Raw genomic sequence first — 25,367 nt, forward strand, 5'->3', positions numbered from 1 at the left:
AAATGGGCAATTCCGTTGATTGAACGGGACGACCCTTTATTACAAGACTACGGGGCTTTTAAGGGAGAATTTAAAAAACTTTTCGATAAACATACATATACCCACTCCGCAGACACTGAACTGCTCTCCCTCAAACAAGGGACAACTGATCTGATTTCTTACATCACATCTTTTCAGAGGTTAGTGGTTGAGGCGGAATGGCCAGAAGAAAAACGCAGCACTCTGTTCTATCGAGGCCTCAGAGATGACATTAAAGACGCCTTATCCCAGATAGTTGATCTCCCTAGATCCTGTAAAGAACTTATCGGCTTGGTGGTCAAGATAGACCATTGTATTCAGGAATGTAAGAGAGAAAAGGGGAAGCCAGAGGTCCGGACATTATCTTTCAGAGAGAAAAAAACGGAAAGCACTTCTGTAGTGGACGAAGGAGAACCCATGCAGATAGGGACGATACGTGGTCCTTTGACCCTCGAAGAAAGGCGCCGAAGGCGTGATAATCAGTTATGTCTCTATTGTGGGAAATCGGGACATTTTCTTAGAAATTGTCCTACCAAGCCCTTGCAAACAAAGAAGTCGGAAAACTAGAAAGCCCAGGGCCCTGTGAGACCAGGACTCCGGGTTATTCAGGTTTAAGTGTCTCTTCAGCTGACCCTCTTATGTCTCCCTCCAGTCATTTTTTTGTCCCAGCTGAACTGTTCTGGGAACATGGAAAGACAAACATCCAAATCATGATAGATTCTGGAGCTTCAGGGAACTTTGTGGATAAGGCTTGGGCTCAGGAACAGCTTATTCAGACTCAAGATAAGGGCTATGTCGAAACAGTAACCACTATTGATGGAAGTGTATTAAAATCCGGACCCATACACACAAGACGGAGTCCATCAAGGTGCTTCTGGAATCCAATCATGCAGAAAGAATAGAATTCGATTTGATTCAATCTCCTCAGTTCCCGGTTTTGTTGGGCCTCCCTTGGTTGAGGTTGCATAACCCCGTCATAGATTGGAAGAAAGCAACGATTCAGTTCCGCCCTGAGTGCTGCACAGCACATATAATATCTTCTAGCCAGGTCCCTAACGAGACAGGGGTTGATGAGGGAAACTCGTTACCCCAGGTATATCAAGATTTGAAGGCCATCTTCGATGCGGAAGAGGCCACTAGTCTTCCCCCTCATCGACCATATGATTGTCGAATAGATCTTCAAGCGGGAGCTAAAATACCGTGTAGCAGGGTTTACTCTCTTACGGAGAAAGAAAATCTGTACCTGAGAGAATACCTGGATACCATGTTGGCTATGGGATTTATTCGTCCTTCCAGATCTCCTGCTTCCTCCTCTCTGTTCTTTATACCTAAGCGGGAGGGGGGGTCTGAGATGCTGTATAGATTATAGAGCCTTAAATAAGATCACAATTAAGAACAGGTATCCTCTCCCACTCATCTCCTCTCTCCTTGATAGAGTAAAAAGCGCCCAAGTGTTTACGAAACTGGACTTGCGGGGGGCGTATCATTTGGTCAGGGTAGTAGAAGGAGATGAGTGGAAGACCGCATTTTGTACTAAGTTCGGTCTTTTTGAGTATCTTGTCATGCCCTTTGGGCTTTGTAATGCCCACTCAGCGTTTCAATTTTTTATCAATGAGGTTCTCAAGGAGATGTTGGATGTCTATGTCATCGCATATATCGATGATTTATTGATTTACTCTCCTTCACTGCAGGAACACATACCCCATGTAAGAAATGTTTTGCAGCGTCTACAGGACAATCACTTATATTGCAAACTAGAGACATGTACGTTTCACGTACAATCGGTTCCTTTTTTGGGCTTTATCATCTCACCGCAGGGGTTGAGTATGGACCCACAAAAAGTTGAAGCCATTCATCGTTGGCCTGCTCCTCAGAAGGTAAAGGACATACAAAGTTTCCTGGGCTTCGCCAATTTTTATCTGCATTTCATTAATGGGTTTTCAGGACTGATAGCGCCTATCACTAAGCTATTAAAGAAAGGGATTCCCTTTTTATGGACAACAGAAACTGATAAGGCGTTTCAAGCCTTGAAGACGGCCTTCACACAAGCTCCGGTGCTCCAACACCCAGATCCCATGTATCCATTCATATTAGAAGCCGATGCTTCACAAGTTGCGGTGGGTGGGGTGCTATCCCAGGCAGACCAAACTACAGGGGAATTACATCCGGTAGCATTCTTTTCCCATAAGTTCACACCAGCAGAATCGAACTATGCTGTGGGTGACAAGGAACTCTTAGCCATTAAAAAGGCATTTGAGGAGTGGCGTCAGTACTTGCTGGGGGCTAGACACACGGTTATGGTGTTCACGGATCACCGAAATTTGCAATTTTAAAAATCAGCCAAGGCCTTGTCCATGAGGCAATTTCGTTGGGCTCAATTTTTTAGTGAGTACGACTTCACTATTCAATACCGAGCAGGTAGAAAGAACGGTAAGGCTGATGCCTTATCTCGTTTAGGGTTTGATCCCAGAAGAACAGGTAGAACCACCCCACATCATACCTCAGAATAGAATTGTGGGAGGGATTTCGGAAGAGGAATTCCGCACTAAGGTGAAAACAGACCAACAGACAGTGTGTGGACATGAGATGGTAGATTCAGTTGAGCACATTACCAAAGAGGGGTTTGTATATGTTCAAGAAGGTCTGGTTCTTCCTACTTTGGACTTGCAAAGACAGGCTTTGGAATGGTGTCATTCACACCCTTTGGCCGGACATCCTGGGATAAAGAAAACCATAGCCTCCGTAAGACGGTGGTTTTGGTGGCCCACCCTAGGAAAAGACGTGGAGCATTATGTACAGACCTGTCATGTGTGCGCCCAAAGTAAGACGTCCCGTCAGAGTCCTATGGGATTACTTCAACCCCTGCCTACACCTCCGCTACCATGGCACACAGTGTCTCTGGATTTTATTGTGGAATTACCGATCACTTCTACGGGACACACTACACTATTGGTAATAGTGGACCTGTTTACTAAGACAGCACATTTTGTTCCCCTACATGGACTCCCTACTGCTGCCGAACTTGCTACTGTTTTCCTCCATCATGTGGTTAGGTTACACGGTTTTCCCTCGGTGGTCATTTCAGACAGGGGTACCCAGTTTGTTTCCCGTTTCTGGAGGAAATTATGCTCTCTGCTGCAGATGGATGTCAGACTGTCCTCTAGTCACCATCCGCAAACTGACGGCCAGACCGAGAGGGTAAACCAGTGTTTTGAACAGTATATAAGATGCCAATCGTTACACTCCAGTACAGAATGGGACAAGATGGTATGGATAGCTGAATATGCTTATAATAACAGTCAACATACATCCACCAAACACACTCCATTCTTCTGTTCTTATGGTTTTCATCCTAAATCCTTACCCTCTGTAACCACTACAGAATGTACCGCTCCAGCAGTTAGTGAATTCATTCAGAACATTCAAGACATACACAAACTCACTCAGGAAAATTTAGACCAGGCAAAGGCAAAGTATAAGAGAGGGGCTGACACGTATCGACAGGCAGAACCTTCGTATCAACCAGGGGATGAGGTATGGTTATCATCTAAATATATCCCTCTACGGGGTCCTTGTAAATTCAAACCCAAGTTTCTTGGCCCATACAAGATCAAGAGAGTAATAAACCCTGTAACTATGGAGCTAACCCTGCCTGTGTCATTTAAGGTACATCCCGTATTTCACGTTTCATTGTTAAAACCTTTGGCACCTGAAACTCGTCTTCCCCTGACACCTGCTCCGGTGCTGGTGGATGGAGAGGAAGAATTTGAAGTGGAAGCCATCGTTGACTCAAGAAGAAGTAGACGTCGCTTGCAGTATCTGATACAATGGAAAGGCTACGGAATAGAGGAGCGTACATGGTAACCGGCCAGTCATGTGCATGCCCCTCGATTAATCCGTCTGTTTCATAGACGCTATCCTCACAAGCCCAAACCAGTGAGAGGAGTTCTGGGGGGAGTATACTGTCATGCCTGCCGGACACAGACCACGGAAGAGCGCGATCCCCTTCAACATGGCCGCTCGCTACTGCGCATGTGCAACGAAGTCAGGCGAGTAGAAAAGCCTGACTTCCGGTGAGCTCGAGGCTTCGCGTTCCAGTGTTGCTTCTCAGGCTGTTGTGGTGACTTCCTGTTGTTCCGACCCGTCCTTGGAGATTTGTGAGACCCGAGGATTCCTTGTTCTTTGCCCTTCGAGTCCCCCCCCACAACTTAGGCATTGGGCTGATCTATTGTTAATTCAGCCATACGTCAGAGCTCTGACTTCCCGAGTCCGTCTCCCTCTGCTCGGGACATTTGTGACTTATGCACGTAATGCGCTGTTCTTTCCGGTTTCCCAGTATTATCAGGATTACACGGGTAGCGGTGTGCTCCGCCTGCCTTACCGGATTGTGTCCCGTGGGCCGGCCGGGTTTAACCGCTCCCGTCCCCTGCTTTCCAGTCTCTCAAGTACCGGTAATTCCCTATACTGTCCTCTATTTGCAGTCCCGTTTTATTTAGCCTCCCAGAGACGAGCGATATCCACCGCATTTGGGAGAGGTCTGGATCTGGTGTTAACCTACGTTTGGGTAGACGGTGGTGAAGCGGACGTAGTCCAGAATTCTTCCTTCAAGACAAAGGTACTGTGCAGGGGTAGTCTGGGGGTGTGGTATACCTTTAATATAATACTACTCATCACTGTGCCTGTGTTTTGGACCTCTAGTTAAAGAGCAGATGGAAGACGCTGGAGAACAGGTGTGCATTCCTTAACTCGTACCAGTGCCCTTCCAGTTAAATCTTTTAGAACGCTCCAAGTCAATCATCCCTGTTTCCTCAAGCTAGGTATTCATACTCCTACTGTTATCCCTCGTTAATGGTGTGGTGGGGGGTTAGGGTATCTTTTCCTATAATATCTAGGTACTCACTCACTCTTTGTGCTTTCCTAGATTTACAAGTCCCCAGACCGCAGATGAGGTGAAGACTGCCGTTCTCTGGATACTAGCCCTCTTTCCTTGTTTTGTTTCCCCTCTTTCCCCAATCACCTGTGTATTCTAGGGTTTGATAGATACATGGGGTGAGGGTGGAAAGTTGGGAATTAGCAACAGCATCCTGAAACTCGGTGGCGCTCCTGCAGAACCTTTATCCGGTAAGATCCTGACATGGGAGTCCTCTGCAGCCACCCACCCACCCACCCACCCCCTTGGTGCAGTACACTGCTGTCCTGGCCATACACCCCCCCCAAATTTCCTGCTAATATGCTGCACCAGGCCGTAGTCTGACATTTGTGCCATGTGTACGCCTTGTATCCATAATGTACTGGTGCCGTAGGGGTACGGGTGAGACAGACCGTACCCCTGCATTCATAGGGTGTGTACGGTCCGTACCACGGTGCCCCTACATCACTATGACAATGGTGGTACGGATCGTACCCACGCTCTGGGGGGCGCGGGTACGGTCCGTGCCACGCGTACCCCTACGTCACCACTCCAATGGTGGTACGGACCGTACCCACGCTCTGGGGGGCGTGGGTACGGTCCATACCACCATTGGAGTGGTGACGTAGGGGTACGCGTGGCACGGACTGTACCCACGCCCCCCAGAGCATGGGTACAGTCCGTACCACCATTGTAGTGGTGACGTAGGGGTACGTGTGGTACAGACCGTACCCACGCTCTGAGGGTATGGGTACGCGCCGTACCACGCGTACCCCTACCTCACCACTCCAATGGTGGTATGGGCCGTACCCACGCTCTGGGGGGCGTGGGTGCGGTCCGTGCCATGCGTACCCCTACGTCACCACTCCAATGGTGGTACGGACCGTACCCACACCCCCCAGAGCATGGGTACGGTCCGTACCACCATTGGAGAGGTGACGTGTATGCGTCCACGTCCACTTCCGTTGTGGCGGTACGTGGGATTGGTGGACACGCCCCCCGAAGTGACCAGACCATGGAGGTAATTTATGTGCATGATATATGTGTTTTAGATTGGGTGGGGGTTATGTTTCCTGCCCCTCGCCCCCCCTTTGCCCCTGGGTGTTGTTCTGACCTTCTGCGGCGTCTGCGTCGGTTTCTGTGCACCAGGTCGTAGGCTAGGAGGGCCGGGATGACACGTAGGATGGGGTCCATGGCTGTCCGTCGCGTACTGGTGCTCCTTCTTCGCGTCGTCCTCAATTACCCGGGAGTTTTTGGCTGCCGTAAAAAATTAGCGGTGCGGAGTGACGTGGGCACGGATCGTGCTTGCTGGTCCGTAAAACGATGCCTGACTCTGTCTGGACGTCACGTACGCGATGTCCCGGATCGGAATTGTGGGTATTTTTTAGCCGGTCGGTGTTTTGTACAACTCGTACGGAAATGGTATTTCTGTACGAATCGTACTTGCGGGTTTGTAAGGTGGTATTCCCGGGTACGAGTCGGACGGAGAATACGCTCCGTACAACCATTCGTACCCGGGTTTTACAGGATCGGAATCGGCACCATAATGTTACCGAAAATTCATTTGTGAATTTGATTATAAACAATCTTATGTACAATATTTTCACACAGCATTTAATATATACAGATATTGACATTCTCCCCGCTAAGCGCCTTGACCCGGCGTTCTGATATCAGCTTAGGGGTAAATTGATCAATCAGGCACTCATATGGGTTCACTCTGAATGGGCTTATGATCCTGGTACTGCCCCATGGATAATGATCCATTTGGGCTGAGGACCTATTTAAGAATACCAGTCGAGCTGCGGTGACCATATTATTGTCATGCTGTGTCGCCCGCCGAAATTGACAAAGGCAGGATTGCCGAAACGCGTTTGTTTTCAATTTTTTCGCCAATAAATCTATAAGGAGATTTAAATAACGAGAGTGCTGGTCCTTTCTACTTGGTGTGGGGAGCTGGATATTACGAGCGGCACTGCCGCCACAGGACCGGAGAACCCATTCGAGAGTGCGGTGACTTCAGGCAGAATCACGGAGCGTGTGTGTATATGTATATGTATGTATATATATATTCACTGAAAAAACCATAGGTTTCACACACGTTATAGTTAGGAATTAGCATTGAAAAAACCTTGCAAATTCACTTAAAAAACCATAGGTTTCACACATGTTATAGTTAGCTGTACATTTCACTCGTAAAAAACCAATGAAATTCCACGTTATAGTTAGATCAGGTAACTATAACTTGTGCGCCCACAATAAACTGCTGATGACGTCACATATTACATCACTCATGACATGGTCAGTGACATCACTCATCACATCAATGATGACATCTGAAATGACACATTGTGGATTGCGGTCGCGCATGTTTTTTTCAGTGAATTTGTACGTTTTTTTAAATGCTAAGTTATGTATTTATTTTTTTTTTTTCTGGTTTTTCACCGTGCGCACACCCTGCGCGCACCGAGCGCCCATGTTGCGCAGTTCATACCGTGCCCGCCTCGCCTTTTTTTACACAGTAACAATTTTTCCCTTGCGGGTCCTTCAATTTATTTAATAAATGTGATTGTTATTTCGTTTTTTTTTTGCCGTACCGTACGCGCAGTCCGCGATTTTTTTTTAAAATTATTAAATGTATTTTTCGTACTTTTTGGTCCTTCGTGGACCCCCTGACAAACGCTAGGGGGTCTGCAACTCTCTCCGTTGCCCCCTTTTCACGTTATCCACCTTTGTTTTTCAGTGCGAGAGACAGAAAATGGCGGCCGACACTTTCTGATTTCGACCGATTCGAATGTTTACAGTCATGTAACCACCAATCAGAATTGAGCTCGCGCACGGCACCGTACGCGTACGGTAAGCTTACCGTAAGCGCACGGAGCGCGCTTACAGATATATATATTGATTTAAATGCTATTTTCTCAGGACCTACTGAACAGATTTACACCAGACCTGCAAAAGGCACATCTCTGACCTGAGGACTACCTCTCTGCCAAATTTCAAGTAATTCTGTTCAGCCGTTCGGGCTGTAGCTCGGACTAAAGGTCCTATGGGAAAATGCATGGGGAAAATGCGTTTTGGGACCCCCCTTTTTTCTCAGCCCCCGCTTGACGAATCCCCCCGAGACTTTCAGGGTAGGAGCGGAGCGGAGCGCCCCACCTATTTTGAAAATTTCGCGAGGATTCGTCAACCGGCGCCAAAGTTATTCCAAATAGAATGTTGCGGATTTCCTATGGAAACACGGTCTCTCCACTGACACAGTGTTCCTGGAGAGAGAGAGAGAGATATATATATATATATATATATATATATATCAAAAACAAATAGAGGCCCATTGCTGGCAGAAAACGACATTTATTTAACGTCTTTGCACTGCAGATTCCTCCCAAATGCCTAACGTTTCGGCCTCATCCGGCCTTGTTCACAGGCAGAAGGAAAACATTCAAACTGCTGATTGCGCACCTGCGTGCTTTTAAGTTCTTGTAACTCACGTGACCCATTACGAAATACAGGTTCCAGAGTGCACCGCCAGTAAGGTTGAAATAAGAACTGGAAGTCCTCGTTTCTTTATGGAAATATACAGTTAGTATCTGCATAGCGGTGCCACTCGTGTTGAAAAGTACACATAAAGCCAGGTGAGTAGATGTTATTTTGCACATTGCTGCGGACTATTAAAGTGGCGTAAAATAAAACGAAATCCAACCAGCACGATCGTAGATGAACATCCTTCATCACGAATCCCTTCCAAATTGCGTTCCCTTTTGCCACATTGGCGTCTCCTCGGTAGGTAGGGTGCATTGAGTGGGTCATGCTCCTCCATAAGTTCCAAAGCAAAAAGTCTCTCGTTACTGGAGCCCCCGACCCTTCAGGGCGGCCTCTAGACAATGGGCACGGAGCAGCCCATCCATTAAACAGCAAAAACAAATAGAGGCCCATTGCTGGCAGAAAACGACATTTATTTAACGTCTTTGCACTGCAGATTCCTCCCAAATGCCTAACGTTTCGGCCTCATCCGGCCTTGTTCACAGGCAGAAGGAAAACATTCAAACTGCTGATTGCGCACCTGCGTGCTTTTAAGTTCTTGTAACTCACGTGACTCATTACGAAATACAGGTTCCAGAGTGCACCGCCAGTAAGGTTGAAATAAGAACTGGAAGTCCTCGTTTCTTTATGGAAATATACAGTTAGTATCTGCATAGCGGTGCCACTCGTGTTGAAAAGTACACATAAAGCCAGGTGAGTAGATGTTATTTTGCACATTGCTGCGGACTATTAAAGTGGCGTAAAATAAAACGAAATCCAACCAGCACGATCGTAGATGAACATCCTTCATCACAAATCCCTTCCAAATTGCGTTCCCTTTTGCCACATTGGCGTCTCCTCGGTAGGTAGGGTGCATTGAGTGGGTCATGCTCCTCCATAAGTTCCAAAGCAAAAAGTCTCTCGTTACTGGAGCCCCCGACCCTTCAATTTGGAAGGGATTCGTGATGAAGGATGTTCATCTACGATCGTGCTGGTTGGATTTCGTTTTATTTTACGCCACTTTAACTTTCACCTGGCTTTATGTGTACTTTTCAACACGAGTGGCACCGCTATGCAGATACTAACTGTATATTTCCATAAAGAAACGAGGACTTCCAGTTCTTATTTCAACCTTACTGGCGGTGCACTCTGGAACCTGTATTTCGTAATGAGTCACACAGAGTTACAAGAACTTAAAAGCACGCAGGTGCGCAATCAGCAGTTTGAATGTTTTCCTTCTGCCTGTGAACAAGGCCGGATGAGGCCGAAACGTTAGGCATTTGGGAGGAATCTGCAGTGCAAAGACGTTAAATAAATGTTGTTTTCTGCCAGCAATGGGCCTCTATTTGTTTTTGCTGTTTAATGGATGGGCTGCTCCGTGCCCATTGTCTAGAGGCCGCCCTGAAGGGTCGGGGGCTCCAGTAACGAGAGACTTTTTGCTGTGGAACTTATGGAGGAGCATGACCCACTCAATGCACCCTACCTACCGAGGAGACGCCAATGTGGCAAAAGGGAACGCAATTTGGAAGGGATTCGTGATGAAGGATGTTCATCTACGATCGTGCTGGTTGGATTTCGTTTTATTTTACGCCACTTTAATAGTCCGCAGCAATGTGCAAAATAACATCTACTCACCTGGCTTTATGTGTACTTTTCAACACGAGTGGCACCGCTATGCAGATACTAACTGTATATTTCCATAAAGAAACGAGGACTTCCAGTTCTTATTTCAACCTTACTGGCGTTGCATTCTGGAACCTGTATTTCGTAATGAGTCACGTGAGTTACAAGAACTTAAAAGCACGCAGGTGCGCAATCAGCAGTTTGAATGTTTTCCTTCTGCCTGTGAACAAGGCCGGATGAGGCCGAAACATTAGGCATTTGGGAGGAATCTGCAGTGCAAAGACGTTAAATAAATGTCGTTTTCTGCCAGCAATGGGCCTCTATTTGTTTTTGCTGTTTAATGGATGGGCTGCTCCGTGCCCATTGTCTAGAGGCCGCCCTGAAGGGTCGGGGGCTCCAGTAACGAGAGACTTTTTGCTTTGGAACTTATGGAGGAGCATGACCCACTCAATGCACCCTACCTACCGAGGAGACGCCAATGTGGCAAAAGGGAACGCAATTTGGAAGGGATTCGTGATGAAGGATGTTCATCTACGATCGTGCTGGTTGGATTTCGTTTTATTTTACGCCACTTTAATAGTCCGCAGCAATGTGCAAAATAACATCTACTCACCTGGCTTTATGTGTACTTTTCAACACGAGTGGCACCGCTATGCAGATACTAACTGTATATTTCCATAAAGAAACGAGGACTTCCAGTTCTTATTTCAACCTTACTGGCGGTGCACTCTGGAACCTGTATTTCGTAATGAGTCACGTGAGTTACAAGAACTTAAAAGCACGCAGGTGCGCAATCAGCAGTTTGAATGTTTTCCTTCTGCCTGTGAACAAGGCCGGATGAGGCCGAAACGTTAGGCATTTGGGAGGAATCTGCAGTGCAAAGACGTTAAATAAATGTCGTTTTCTGCCAGCAATGGGCCTCTATTTGTTTTTGCTGTTTAATGGATGGGCTGCTCCGTGCCCATTGTCTAGAGGCCGCCCTGAAGGGTCGGGGGCTCCAGTAACGAGAGACTTTTTGCTTTGGGATATATATATATATATATATATATATATATATATATATATATATATATATATATATATATATATATATATATATATCTCCAGGAACACTGTGTCAGTGGAGAGACAATGTCATTATTTTAATGGTAATCACATTAAGGTATTTACATTGCCTGAAGCCATGCTAGTGCTCATGAAAGTTACTTCATCATCAGGGAAGCTTGTGTGGCTCACCTGCCTGCAGGGTACTCCTGGCACCCCAGCAGGTTTGTGGCTTGGCAGCATACTTAACTTAATGCACTTGCAATTAGGACAGTGTTGGGCTGCACAGGCATTCTTCACTGCCGGGAAGGAGGAATACTTGTGCTGCCCTGTGTCCTGCCAGCATTTCGCGCCGAGCCTGAGCAGCGCATGTGCTGCCCTGTGAGGCATGCTGTATTGAGGTAGATACGTGAAGCTCCGCCCACATTTTTCATTGGCTCGTGTCATTGTACGCTGTAAACTGTGTCTGTTCATTGGTCAAAAGGCTTAGTAGTCCCTCTTTAGTACTGCCTTGTCTCATTTTCTAACTTTCCATGGGGACATCCCTGTTACGTGTGTTGTTGCTCAGTAGGCTTTAATTACAGCATTCGAGCATTATTTTCTCAATTAGCTCCTAATGTTTTTTTAAATTTGTATAGTACGCATTTGCAATGCAATAGGTCTCACATTCGCGAGAGTTTAAGCTATTGGCATTGTAAATGTCAATGCCTTTTATTTATCTGTTCTAAAAACAACCCATAAATAAAAGGCATTGTCATTTGCAATGCCAATAGATCAAACTCTCATAAATGGGGGACCTATTGCATTGCAAATGCTTGTTTAAAATTGGTGGTACGCAGACATAAAAACAGGATCAGCCACCTCTTGCCGCAGAGTTGTTTTAAATGTTGCCTGCCGCTATATGAGTTATTCTTCCTTGACACAAGCTGATGACAGTTTTTGCAGCATTGAAATGTTACGTCAGTTGAGACCTTGCAAACGCTGAACGGGCTGAGAAATTCAGAGGTGGCTACAGAGGAGATGAAGGACAGAAGAAGGCATGCAACTGAAAGTGGTCCTAGGTACACACCTGGCTGCTTAGACAACTAACTGAATTTTTGTGTGTGTTGACTATTTGCATTCTCCCCAGTAATCTTAATGCTCATAGCACTTACTCAGACTCGTCCTCTTCCTCCTCCATGATCCATGCGAGCCTCCTGCAAGACATTAAAAAGTGGTCAAGGTGACATACTGTCCTGCAGATATTAATGAAAGTCAGCACAATGCCAGGAAGTCGACATTTAAAACTATGTTGTACTACATTATGTAATTGTGCCTTAATTTCCCTTCATAAACTTATTTCTGAACTATGAAAACTTTAAGTTGTGTCTTAAGTAAATGTAGGAAACCCTGAAGTTATCTTGCATGGCTAAAGGAATTTACCCAGAAAACGATTGAGTCTGAGAAGCCAACAGAACTGGGACTGAGTCTGCGGTCAGAGGCTTTCCGACTGACATTGACGGTTTCAATTCCGACTGCCTAGTTACAATCTAGGGGGTCAGAATTGAAACCGGCCAGTCATTCCGGCTGGCTTCCAACAGGCTCAAGGAGCCCATCGGCCAGTCGGAGACCGGCCTCTAATCCCAATGAACACCATTTCTGTTGTTGGGTTTGCGATGCTTGGTTTCCGACAGGCTTTCTGTGCCAGGCTTTGCGACATGGAAAGCCTGTTGGAAAGTGAGTTTGGGGGCCCCTATCAGGACCCCTTCTCCTTGCGGCCTCCGGTTTTAGGCCGAGGGGCCATCTATGGTGCCCTCCTGTTAATCCCTGCAACGTGTGCCAGACAGCCTGCCACGCAGTGCAGGGATTAACAGAAACTCCCATTTCCCTATGGGAGCTTGTGCTATGGACGGTTTACGGGCGTAACACAAGCTCCCATAGAGAAATGGGAGAATGCGACTGCACCATGTACGGCCTCATTGTAATTGCAGTGTCGGGACTGCCGACCAAATGTGGTCGGTCCCAAGACCGCGAAGGTGTCGGTCGGAGGTAACTCTGACCGACATAATCGAGCCCTTGGTGTTTTCTCCTGTTTGGCGGGAGATTTAAAAATACAATTATGTTTCCCTGCCCATGCTGGTGCAGGCAGGAAATCTACTGTGCCTCAGGAGTGGGATCCCTGGGACACAGTAACTGAGCCGGCCCCGGGGGATGGGGTCGCCGGGGCCTATTAAGGCTCAGGAAGGGGGATCGTGTGGCTTTCCTCCTTTTTAAAGATCTCATGCCACTGGGGTTGGGGTCCCAGGGGCCTCTCAAAAGCTCAGGGAGGAGGGCCGCGCAGTCCCCCATCCTTCAGTTTACATTTTGACCCTGGGGAATGGGGTCCCCTGGCATAATTAGGTTCAGGGAAGGGAGACGTGTGCCCCCTCCCTTCATTTTATTACTCAGCCCTGGGAGATAGGGGGCCCCAGGGCCTTTTTAGGCTTGGGGAGGGGGCTGTGCAGCCACCTCCCCTTTTTAATACATTGCAGCCCTGGGCATGTGGTCCCCACGGCCTAAGTAGGCCCTCATTTTTTTTTTACTTTGGCCCCAGAGGATGGGGTACCTGGGGCATCTCAGAGGGTCAGGCAACTCCCTCAAAACATAATATGCAGTGCCATCCCAGGCCCTGGCCAATGACGGAAGGTTTTTAAAAAAACAAAGTGCAAAGCCTGCCTTTTTTCCAATTTTGCAGTGGATTCACATATCCTCTGTGAATTTGGGGCAAAATTAGAAAACAAAAAAAACATTTTTGGCCCCAGGTGGGGTCATTCTGGGACCACTAACACCAGGCCTAGGTCGTCAGGGTATCCCTACCCTGCCCTCGTATGCCTTTTCTCTTTTTTGCATTTTTATTAGGACTTGGAGTGAGTCTTCAGATGGCTGCCACCACTTCCTGGTTTATGTGGTGGCAGCGCTCAGGAGGAGATCTGTCAGTTTGGCAGATCATCCGCAGCGACATGTACCATTTTTTAACCTTCATTTCTCCAAAACTTCTGAACAAATTTACACCAAAACACAAAAAGCACTCTTTCTGAACCAGGATCTAGCTTTCTGCCAAACTGCGTGTAAAACCATTCTGTGGTTTGGGCTGTAGCTGTGTCTAAAGTTCCTGTGGAAAAAAAGAATGGGGAAAGCGTGTTTTGCTACCCCCTTTTTTCTCAGCTCTCGCTTGACAGATCACCCAGAAACTCTCCATGGACACATTTTTTTTTATAAAAGGAGCACATTTTGGAAAAGTTTGATGGAGATTCATAAAATGGTGGCAAAGTAATTAGCCACACAAAAAGGCATTACCTATTGAAACTCAAACCTAACTATAACTTCCCAGTGACGACTGCCACTAGGTAATTGGGTAATATATATATATATTCCAGCATGCAATGGGACTGTAATGTGTGTTTCATGTGAGCAGCCCATTGGAGGCAAGTATTTTAAATAAACGTGTCTGTGGCAATGCAAATTTGGGTTGAGCCTATGATGAAGGAATCTTTCCGAAACGCGTAAGGCGTACACTGGTGTTTGGAGTGTCCTGCTGCCTGGGACTGATTATTGCCTCCCGAGTGCGCCCCCACTGCCGAGCAGTCTATTTTGTGATATATATATATATATATATATATATATTCCAACCAATCCCGACTTCATTAAAAATCGGACACCGACACAGGAGTATGGTTTCGCTATCCAGCTTAGGTTTATTCTTCTTACGCTTGACGCATTTCGGCACACCTGCCTATATATATATTCCGTCATGTGATCAAGGCAGGGATCTGCCGTAACGCGTCATGGCGACTGATGGTGTGTTGAAATAAATATAATTGCACCAAACCTGGGTCTACGCTCGTTAACTAATCCAGCCCCGCCACTAGCAAGCACAGGCGGGGAAAAGCTGGCAAGGACCTCTTCAATGCGCTCAGGCTATCAGGAACCAACAGGAATCCGGATTCAGTGCAAAAATGAGTTCATTCGGCATGAAATATATCTAACATATTCATCGGACATAATGTCCGCAATGACGCGTTTCGCATCCGCGAGCTTGATCACATGACGCGCTCAGGGACAACCATAGTTCAATTGTAGCACATGCACAAATTCCTTTGGAAAAAAACTACTATGTGCATAAAACTGGACAACAGACTTCAAAACACATGGTAAATTGCCGTGAAACTACCGACAGTACTCATAGCTCGAGAAGAAAATATATAAATCAAAATCGAATTGTAAATTCTGTTTGGAATCATGTAAAGTCAAATACTTTTTCGCTGCAAACACATGAAGCATTTAAGTATTAATTTAAATACAATAAATATTCTAAAAAACCTCGTCTTTAATATTCAAAAAACGGCATAATATCCAACCATATTTGTAAATAAACAAAATGTCAAAGATACACAATTAGTAATCACATAAGTTCCCATATCAGTAAAAATTAACCCCAGATGTTTGCAAATAGCAACGATATTCATATTATGCATATTAAGGTCATCATGCTGCACAAATAATAATCAGCATATAGATACCTAGCACTGTATCGAAAACATATATATATATTGTCCCAAATATAATGTAAATGCTCATAAACACATGAAGAAAAAATACCTCACGGCACATGCCAATGGTGAAAATGAGCAGTGGAACAACACCAATGAACATTACATAAGGAGCAAGTGCAAAATGCGAGTGCAAAGTATGGTGGTTATATTTCCACTGCTGAATCATTTACAAGTGTAAATAGTCCCTAGGGCATAGGTCTTATCTCAATGAGCAATAAATAGCAGCTCGACTAAAATATATGACAAAAAACACATAAGAAAGAATGATGATAACATCCAGGAAAATTCCTTTCAAAATTCTAAAACACTGTGCAAATAGGCATAACGGGACATCAGCTTAATCACATGTGCACCAGTGACACAAATAGCAGTTGGAAATAACAGCAGAGAAGGGAATACTTATCACAATTAAAATGTATATACCAATATAAGAATCAATATACTACATACACTAGTGCAAAATAGTGCAAGGTTTAGATGATGGAAAATTCCAATCTGGATCTAATGTGCAAAGAATGGTCATAGTAGCAGCTACAAACAGGATGAGCTATCGAAAGGACTGTCAGGTCTATCAGTCAACATAAAATACCTGGAAGTCGAAAGAGTGATAAAGTGCAATGTGCAAAAAGTAAAAAACATATTACATTAATAATTAAATGAGGCAGTTGGTAAAATTTGTTCAAGCCTGAACAAATATGCGCAAGAGAAACTTAGATCATATCATGAATAAAATATAATAAGTTGTACAGACTTCAATAGAGTTGATACGAAGATAAAACCATCAAGAAAGCACCAATTAGATATTGCATCATATCATAAAAGACTAGAATGTAAAAGACATATTTTAATCTCTTCCAACACAGAAAATAACAGAGCGCAGATCCAACAAGGAAACTCAGACAGCATGTATTAAAGGAAATTATATAAGTCCTCGCTGTTATTGAGACCATTAGGCATCTTAGTGTCAAGGGACAGGATAAAGTGTGTCTCCAGTTGACGGAGGGTTTTTTCACAATTACCTCCCCGCACAAAAATGGGGACAGCCCCTAAGACAGTATACTCAAGATCCTTAAGTTTGTTATTATGGACCATTTTAAAATGCCTCGCCACCGGATAATTAGGATCCGAATTGACGATTGCCCTAACATGTTGTAAGATGCGCTTATGTACGGGGAGCTTAGTGCTTCCGATGTACTCAAGACCACAAGTACAGCGTAGTTTATAGATCGCAAAATCTGTGCGGCAAGTTAGATAATCCCGAATAGGAAATTGTTTGTTGTCAAATGCCGTAATATAATCAGTACTATTAGTTGCAAAGGTACAAGCCCGACATGAATTGCATTTATAAAAGCCTTTTTTAGTCAACCAAGTTGTTTTGGGAGTGACTTCAGGACTTTATTTTACAAGGGCATCCCTCATAGAGGGTGCCCTTCTAAAGGTAATCGCAGGAAATTCTGGCAGAATAGATTTAAGTGTCATGTCGGTTAGTACAATAGGCCACTGAGTATACATCATATTGCGTATCTGTTTTTCTTGCTGACTGTACGTGGTAACAAATCTGACGTTAGTTAAATCTGTCTCACTATTCTGCTGGACAGAGGATGTTAATTGTGCTTTTTTTATAGTTAAAAGATTAACCCTTGGTAACAAATTAGCTTTGGTAAGTGCTGAATTCAAGACTTCTCTAGAATAACCTCGATCGAGGAAACGAACAAAAGCCTCCGATTGGCATGACTGACATTCTAATTCCTCACTGCAAATACGGCGAATCCGAAGGAATTCGCCGTATGGGATACTCCGAATAGTGTGGTGAGGATGGGCACTATCCGCATGTAGAATAGAGTTCCCTGCGGTAACTTTCCGATGTAGTCTAGTGTGTAATTTGCCCTTGCTAACATAAAGAGACATGTCAAGGAATTCGACTTTGGCATCATCAATTGTTGCAGTAAATTTGAGATTCAAATCATTGATATTAATAGAATCAACAAAATCTTGCGCACTCTGTCTGTCGCCCTTCCAAATCATACAGATGTCATCAATATAGCGCCAGAAATACATCACATTGTCAGTCCATACAGTATGGTAGTTGGACATTAGGACATGTTCCTCCCACCAGCCCACATGTAAACATGAGTAGCTGGGGGGGAAACATGCCCCCATAGCCACGCCTCTCAACTGCTGATATACCTCTGTGCTAAACAAAAAGAAGTTATTGTACAGGCATAGTTCAATCATCATTAGCAGCATTGCATTATGATCGCGCATACCAATATCCCTTTTTGAAAGGAAATATTTTACCGCTGCTAAACCATCTGAGTGATTAATACTAGTGTACAGCGATTCAATATCCATAACAACTATTAAATAATCTGACTGCCACATTATATTCTTGATTTTGTTTAGGAAATCTGGAGTATCTTTGACAAACGAAGGAAGAGACAGAACAAAGGGTTGAAGAAATTAGTCCACATATTTGGAAATCTTTTCAAGTAGACTTTTTTGAGCCGATATTATAGGCCTACCAGGGACAGGATCTGTTTTTTTATGAACCTTTGGCAAAAAATATAATATAGGAATCACTGGAAAGTCCACTTTTACGTAATTAAGTTCATCCTTAGTTAGTAGACCTTGTCGTTTCCATTGCACTAGACTTTTAGTTATTGTTTCTTGAACTAGTCGCATTTCTTGTCGTGAAGATTTTCTATAACATGTGGTGTCACTCAGATGACGCTTTGCTTCTGCAAGGTATTGATCTTTATGCCAAAGAACAACATTGCCGCCTTTGTCAGACTTGTTACTTATGATGTCACATTTTTGCTTCAATTTATTCATTAGGGTGTAGTATTGGGCACTCTTGAAATTATGAATTCTTGTTTTGGAATTGACGTGACGATTCAGTTTTTTCAACTCTTCAATTATTCTCTCGCTAAAAATGTCAACAGCATCTTTTTGCATAAGAGGTTGAAAAGTGGACGAAGGGCGAAATGGGCTGGGAGCTGGTTGATAGGTAATGATGCCCATATTCAGCAGTTGAGCTTGAGTGGACACGCTATCTCCAATTTCAGTTTCCATATCAGAGAGGTGAAGAAACGTTTGAAGCATTGGGACATCATTAACTTGTAAGGTCTCAACAGTTGCTTTATCGGCTTGTATAGTATTTGGTGCAGAGGGAATTTTATTCAATTGATAGAATTTTTTGAGTTTGATTTTTCTAACAAATTTATATAAATCGATTCTTGTATGATTGTAAGAAAAATTGTTGGTTGGACAATATGAAAGTCCTAAACTGAGAATTTGAATTTCAGCATTGGTTAATTTTTCTTTGGTCATATTGATTACTGTTTGGTTTGAAATGATTTTTGATTCCTCCATTTCTTTCCCCTGTACCCTCTGTTGGAACCTCTTACGACATTTGATCCGCCTCTCCCTCCTGCTGTGATTGAGGCATGTTCTAGTTGCCCTTGCTGTGAAGGAGAATTTCTCGCAAGGTTTGTCTCCAATCCTCACTGATAAAATGTAACTCCTCAGCTGGTGTTATGGGATTGATGGTTATTGACATATTGGTCCCCAAATTCAGACCATTGTCGTCAGAATCACTATTCGAGGTAAGGGAGTCGACATCTGAGTTCATATTGACTGATGGAATTGCCCCAGGGTCGCTTAGTTTAGTCGTAGATGTCTGAGTAGAAAGTGCTTGTCTCTTGTAGTTGTCAAACTTTCTAGAAAATGTAAAAATACGCCCTGTTGCATAATCATTGAGGTCACGTGCAAATTTATATGCTTTGCGAGTCTTGATTGTTTCCTCATGTTTTTTAATACGAATGTCGATTTCAGCCCGACCTTTGGTGACGAGGTCTTTGTCAGTGATAGCATCTAATAGCCCATTAATCCGTTCAATTTCCAAAACTATAGCTTCTCTGTCAATCTCTGCGTACTTAATCAGTATGTGGACCATATTCATTGAGGCCTATATATTTATATATGTATATATATATTAAAATCAATAGGTTTAGCCGAAAGTGCCCACATTTCACTTATGTTTTATATATATAATTATTTCCCAATTTTGGAAATACAGATATGATAAAGTGATTGGAAATATTTCTCACAAACCTCTCTTTTTAAAATGGAAAAACTAAAGGAAATGCAGGCCCATAAATCATGTAGCTAGAGCATTAACACCTTGACCGTGGCGCGAATTCCGCCACGGTGCTGGTGATTTATTGAGTGGGCGGGGTTCGGACGGCCCCCGGGCGTCTTTCGCACACGCCCACTGCATGGAAGGGGTTAATCTGAACCTGTATCTTTAAGAGTTTACCCTTGCTCCAGTGTTCCATCATGCACCAGGAGAGAAATCTCTGTATTTAATCTTTATCCGAGGAAGTGGGAGGGTTGCTTTGACTTTGATGAGGATTCCCCTGGAAAATAACCAGTATTACAGCTATGAAACTTTTGCTCCTCTTCCAGGGGATCCACCTCAATAGTCATAAGCACTGAATAGATTAGCACGCTTTTCCCACTGCCAAAAGTTTGCAGAAAAAAAGACGAAATACAGAAAATTCAATTTATTATGCAAACAAATTGCTTAAAGATGCTTGGTCTACTTTTGCATCAGCTTTCGAAGTGGAATTCAGACGAAGCCTGGTAAAGGTATGAATTGATCTCCATGTAGCAGCTTTACAGATTTCTGAAATGGATATATTTCTTAAAAGAGCCATAGTTGCTGCTTTTCCTTTAGACGAATGAGCCTTAGGTCTACCAGCCCGATATTTGTTCCCTAATTGCAACAAAGAATTATGCAAGAAACTCCATTTAAAATGGATTGTTCGAAAGTAGAAAAACTGTTCTAAGAGGACCATGGTTCACAAATAGGTGATCGAATTGTCTGATTTCTTTTGTCTTATCCAAATAGAATTTTAATACCCTTTTCCTATCCAATGAATGAAGGGCTCTTTAAACTGGATTAGAGGGGTAAGCGAAGAATGTTGGTAAGGAAATTGATTAGCATGTAAATCTGATACTATGTTAGGAAGAAAAGAGGGGTGAGTTCTCATTACAGCCCTATTTTTGTGTGTCACACTATAAGACTCTTTTGTACATAATGCTTGAATTTAGCTGAATGTGTGAATAGAAGTAATAACTACTAGAACGGCTGTTTCCTTGATAAATGTTGTAAAGTAGCCTTATGAATGGGTTCAAATGGAGAACCCAGTCATTTTAAAAGGACTATATTTAGCTCCCTTGGAGGAGAAGAATACCTAATAGGGGGAAAAAAGTTTTAAACCACTTCTAAGAAATGTTTTGTTACTGGTATTTTGAAGAAAGAGGTTTGTAAGGAGATTTCCTTTATGCAGTCACCGTTGCAAGATGAACTTTTATGGAAGAAGAAGAAATGCCAGGTTTTGCTAAATGATGAAGGCATGGGATAACTGTCTCCTCTTGGCATGAAACAGGGTTATGGTTATTCTGAATGCACCATATACAAACTCTATTCCACTTGAGAGGAGATAATATGATGTTCTAGCGGCTGGTCTCATCATCTACTTTAAAATGTTCATGTAATCTTGTGGAAGATTTAAGTGCCCATATTGTAAGGTTTCAGGAAAGGATTTCTAGGAGCCAAGCAACTAACCTCTCTAATGAAAGGTTGGGGTGTAGGATCTGACCTCTGAATTTGCAGAGAAGATCCAGATTGCATGGCAATTTTCTGTGTGGTCTCTGACAGGTGAAGTAGATCTGTGACCCAGCACTCCCTATGCCATTCCTAAGCTAGTTGTATCATTCTTTTCTTGGAATGTTGCAGTTTGATTAACACTGTCAGAATTGGTGGGATAGGAGGAAAAGCATAGAGAAATCTCCCTGACCAGTTGATCAGAAGGGCATTCCCAATGGATCCTAGCTGGTAATATCTAGAGGTGAAGTTTGGGCATTTTTTGTTGTGTGTGAAAAGGTCCAATTTTGGATATCCCCATTCATCGAATATATCTTGCATGATTTTGTCGTTTAGAACCCAATCGGAATTTTCTTGTAATATACAACATAGTGCATCTGCCTGCTTGCTGTGCACTCCTGGTAGATGTATTGCCATAATTGTTTTTGCTAGAAGCCATTTCGAAATGTTTTTAGCTTCTAGCACCAACTGTCTTGAAAGTGTTACCACTTGTCTTTTGTTAATGTCGTGCCACTCTTGAATATGGTTTGAAATACTTCTCCCTACCTCAGTGACTAATGGAGAGGTGGGAAAAAAAACTCATTGTTTTTTGTCTGAGGCTTTCCTGTAGTGGGCGATGTTTGATGGCCTTCTCTGCCTCTAGAGAACCACCTGCGTTGATAAGGCTGTCTTTACTGTTAATTTTGCTACTGTTGTTGATGAGGCTGCCACTGGGGGGTTTGAACCCTCTGCGGGAAGTATCTCCTTTCGTAAGATTTGCAGTGCCTTCTATACTCTTTTTTCTTCTCCAAACCTACAGCCATTAGAGTGTCTTATTCTGATTTCATTTGGGCCCTCTCATCATCAGTATGTGCACTGAAGAGAAAATTACATGAAAAAGGAAGGTTTAAAATCCTCTGCTGTGCTTCAGGTTTTAACTTGGTTAATCACAACCAGTCAGTACATCTGAGATATATCCCATGACAGTAGGCATGTGCTGACAGGTCGAAAGCATCACCTGCTGTGCATATCACCTGGTTTGGAACCATCAGTTTGTCCACTTCTGGCAGTTTTTCAGCAAATCTTTGAAGTGAGTGCCAAAGAGATCTTTCGTAATCACCCAGTAAAGCAGTTGCACTCGCTGTTTTCGTGGAAGTGGCAGCTGTACCACATATCTTTTTACCTTCTGAGTCCAAACATTTGCTTTCCTTATCCAAATGCACAGTAGAAATAAAGAACCACAATATGTGACCTTCCTGCAGCCGAAATTTTAACAAATCCGGAGGAGGATCTGATCTTAAGAAGAGAGGGTCTTGATCCAGTGCCTTATATTACTTAAGCACTCTGGAAGGTGCCAACTTTGCAATAGCTGCGGTTAAGAATAATTGCATGACTGGATCTAAAATACCTGGAACAAATAGCAATAGAGGCCTTGAAGAAGCTCTATGATGTATGGTTGCAAAAATCACAGAAGTAGTAGGTGTCTGAATAGGTATGTTCAATTTTGAAGCCCTTTTGACAAAAACATTGTTAAAAGTATTGATGTCATCTATTGGTGAGCCTCTGTCAGGAGGAGAGTCCAATAGCATTGGAGATTAATCTCTAATCGAAGAGCGTGTAGAGTGTGTGGATGGTGAGTAGTAGCTTTGCCTGGACGTTCTGTACGAAGACTCTCTTCACTATGATGTCTGTGATGACTTGAACAAGGTCTGGATCTTCTCTGGGAAACAGAACGTCTAGGTATTCTAGATAATCTTGGTGACCTAGATTTACGACATCCCCCTGACCGCATAGTGTCTTTGCTTGCAGGACTATGTTGGACCCGCGAGATTGCTAGTGTAGGTAAGGTTGGCAAAAACCTAAAATATTCAGATCCTAATAAGGAAGGAGTAGCAGATATACTTCCTACCTGCGTAACCTCCCTTGAGAGTGAATAGGTTCTATAATACTCTGAATCTGAGGAATGCAGTGCTGGATTATATTTTGGCAGCGCAGCCAGTCTACTGTGTGTCTGCATGATGGCGATGCAGACGATGGAGGCGTTGATACTGAATGAGACTGTTTTTTATGTGTTTAACGTTGATGATGGTGGTCTTGGCATGGACAGTGGCTGTCTCGACATCAATGTGAGGTCTCAACGTCGGTGGGGGTCATTGCCTCGATGTCGACTGTGGTCTCTAGGTTGACTTACAGTAATGTTTTGATGTCAATGGTGAAGAACCTATTCTTGACCGTGAGCAAGCCACCACAGTACCAGTCCTTGACATCACAGGTCTCAACGTTTCTTATGTGACTTTTTGCACTCTTTAGATCTACCTCTTGGGTAGTCTGTAGTGTGGGAAGAGTGTGTAGAGGTATGTGGTAAATTACCTCCTTGCCTGTCCTGAGGCTGAACATTGACACCTTTTCCTAGGTGTTTATTCACTACGCGTTTCGCCGTAAGGCCTTGATCACGTGATCAAGGCCTTACGGCCGAAACGGCCGAAACGCGTAGTGAATAAACACCTTGGAATCGTTCTGTCGTGTGGAGTCTATCATTACTGAGAGCGCACGTTATTTTCAGTATCGGAGGATTACTTTCCGGCGTGCCCCGCCGGAGTGTGCGCCTCTTCCCGAGGGTCCTGCAGTTTCCGGAAGGGGCGTTTCTTTGTGAGTTAGACATATAAATATATATATATGACTTTTCATTCTGTACCTTTAAGCCCTCCAGTGGGCTCCGGTCTTGCAAACAAATCCAGGACAAATTAGGCAGCATATCCCAGCATGCACCTTAATGACTGAAAACATCGCGGCACACCAGAGGCCATTTAAGTAATTATGTGAAATGAGCATGCAGGGGAGAGGCAGAGTACGTGATTTGTTGGTCTTTGTCAAACGGCCTCTGAGGAAAGAGACTGATTCTCTGAAACACGTCAGGCCAGGGACTAGACATGGGATGTGAAGTTGCCTGTTTGTTCGTAATAAAGGTTTGTTTTCCTACCTGCAGCGGTGTGCGGCCTCAAGCTTCTGGGCAACTTGGTGAAATATATATATATATATCCTTGATTTTTGCTACTTCTGCCTTCCCCCGCCCTCTGTAGAGGTTCGCTTGTAGTTGGCGGAGCGCGCCAACATCGACATCAATTATTACGCACCAGTAAAGCGATCACTCAGAGTTAGGCATACACCAGTGGTTGTTATTTATTCCAGGTGCTGTGCGAGCAAAACGCATAACCTGGAATAAATAACAACCACTGGTGTATGCCTAACTCTGAGTGATAGCTTTACTGGTGCGTAATAATTGAGATATATATATATATATATATATATAGAGAGAGAGAGATTGAGAGATTGATTGATTTACACTTCCATGTATGTCTTTATTTTGCAAAGTGCTATGGGATCTCGCACGTGTGCCGGACAGTTCAGTGGTTATGTCTGAAGATCCCCTAGAAGAGAATGTAATTTCCCGGAAGAGTGCTATGTCCCATAACAATCGGCCATTATTAGACATTTAGGGAAAATCATAATTTGGCCAGAAACAATAGTTATGGGGATTATGGGGTTATTTATAGTGTGTACTGGCTTCTCCACAGAGACATAGCACAAAATATAGCAGGGGCAATCTAACCAGGGAAAAAGCAGGAGAATGAGGGGGAAAACACGTGTGCTAATTAGTGCTCAAAGAACCAATTTGAGTGGTAATTTCAGGTGGAAATCTTTTAATAGTGCAGTAATCCTGCACCCCAAAATGACTATACCCCAATGTATTGGAAATTCCAGGTGTGGTATTATCAGTGCAGCTACCCGCATACACATTGATGAGATGTAGCACCCTTTCCTGTGTATTCGTCTATCTAAGCAAACTATGTGATATAAACAGTTAATTGCTTACAGACTGTGGTGCCTATTCACAAACTGCATTTTGTAGTACATTTTGTAGTACTAAAAAATACTACAAACACACTACAAAATGCTACTCACAAACGTATGTGCAGAGGTTCCTGCTCCACCTGCTTTTCTCCTATCTTTTTGTGTGTGAAGATTTCCG

The 25,367-nt window shown here is 43.8% G+C and overlaps 1 protein-coding gene across 1 annotated transcript in view; it reads right to left on the reverse strand.

Moving 5' to 3' along the window:
* The window catches only part of CNGB1 (cyclic nucleotide gated channel subunit beta 1), a 958,531-nt gene that overhangs the window by 566,961 nt on the left and 366,203 nt on the right, over positions 1–25,367 (reverse strand). The window contains exon 19 of the mRNA XM_085637063.1: positions 12,271–12,312. Within this exon, the coding sequence (XP_085493189.1) occupies positions 12,271–12,312 (42 nt within the window). The remainder of the gene's footprint in view (positions 1–12,270; positions 12,313–25,367) is intronic.

Source organism: Triturus cristatus, chromosome 12 (assembly GCF_964204655.1).
Source record: "Triturus cristatus chromosome 12, aTriCri1.1, whole genome shotgun sequence".
Taxonomy (NCBI): domain Eukaryota; kingdom Metazoa; phylum Chordata; class Amphibia; order Caudata; family Salamandridae; genus Triturus; species Triturus cristatus.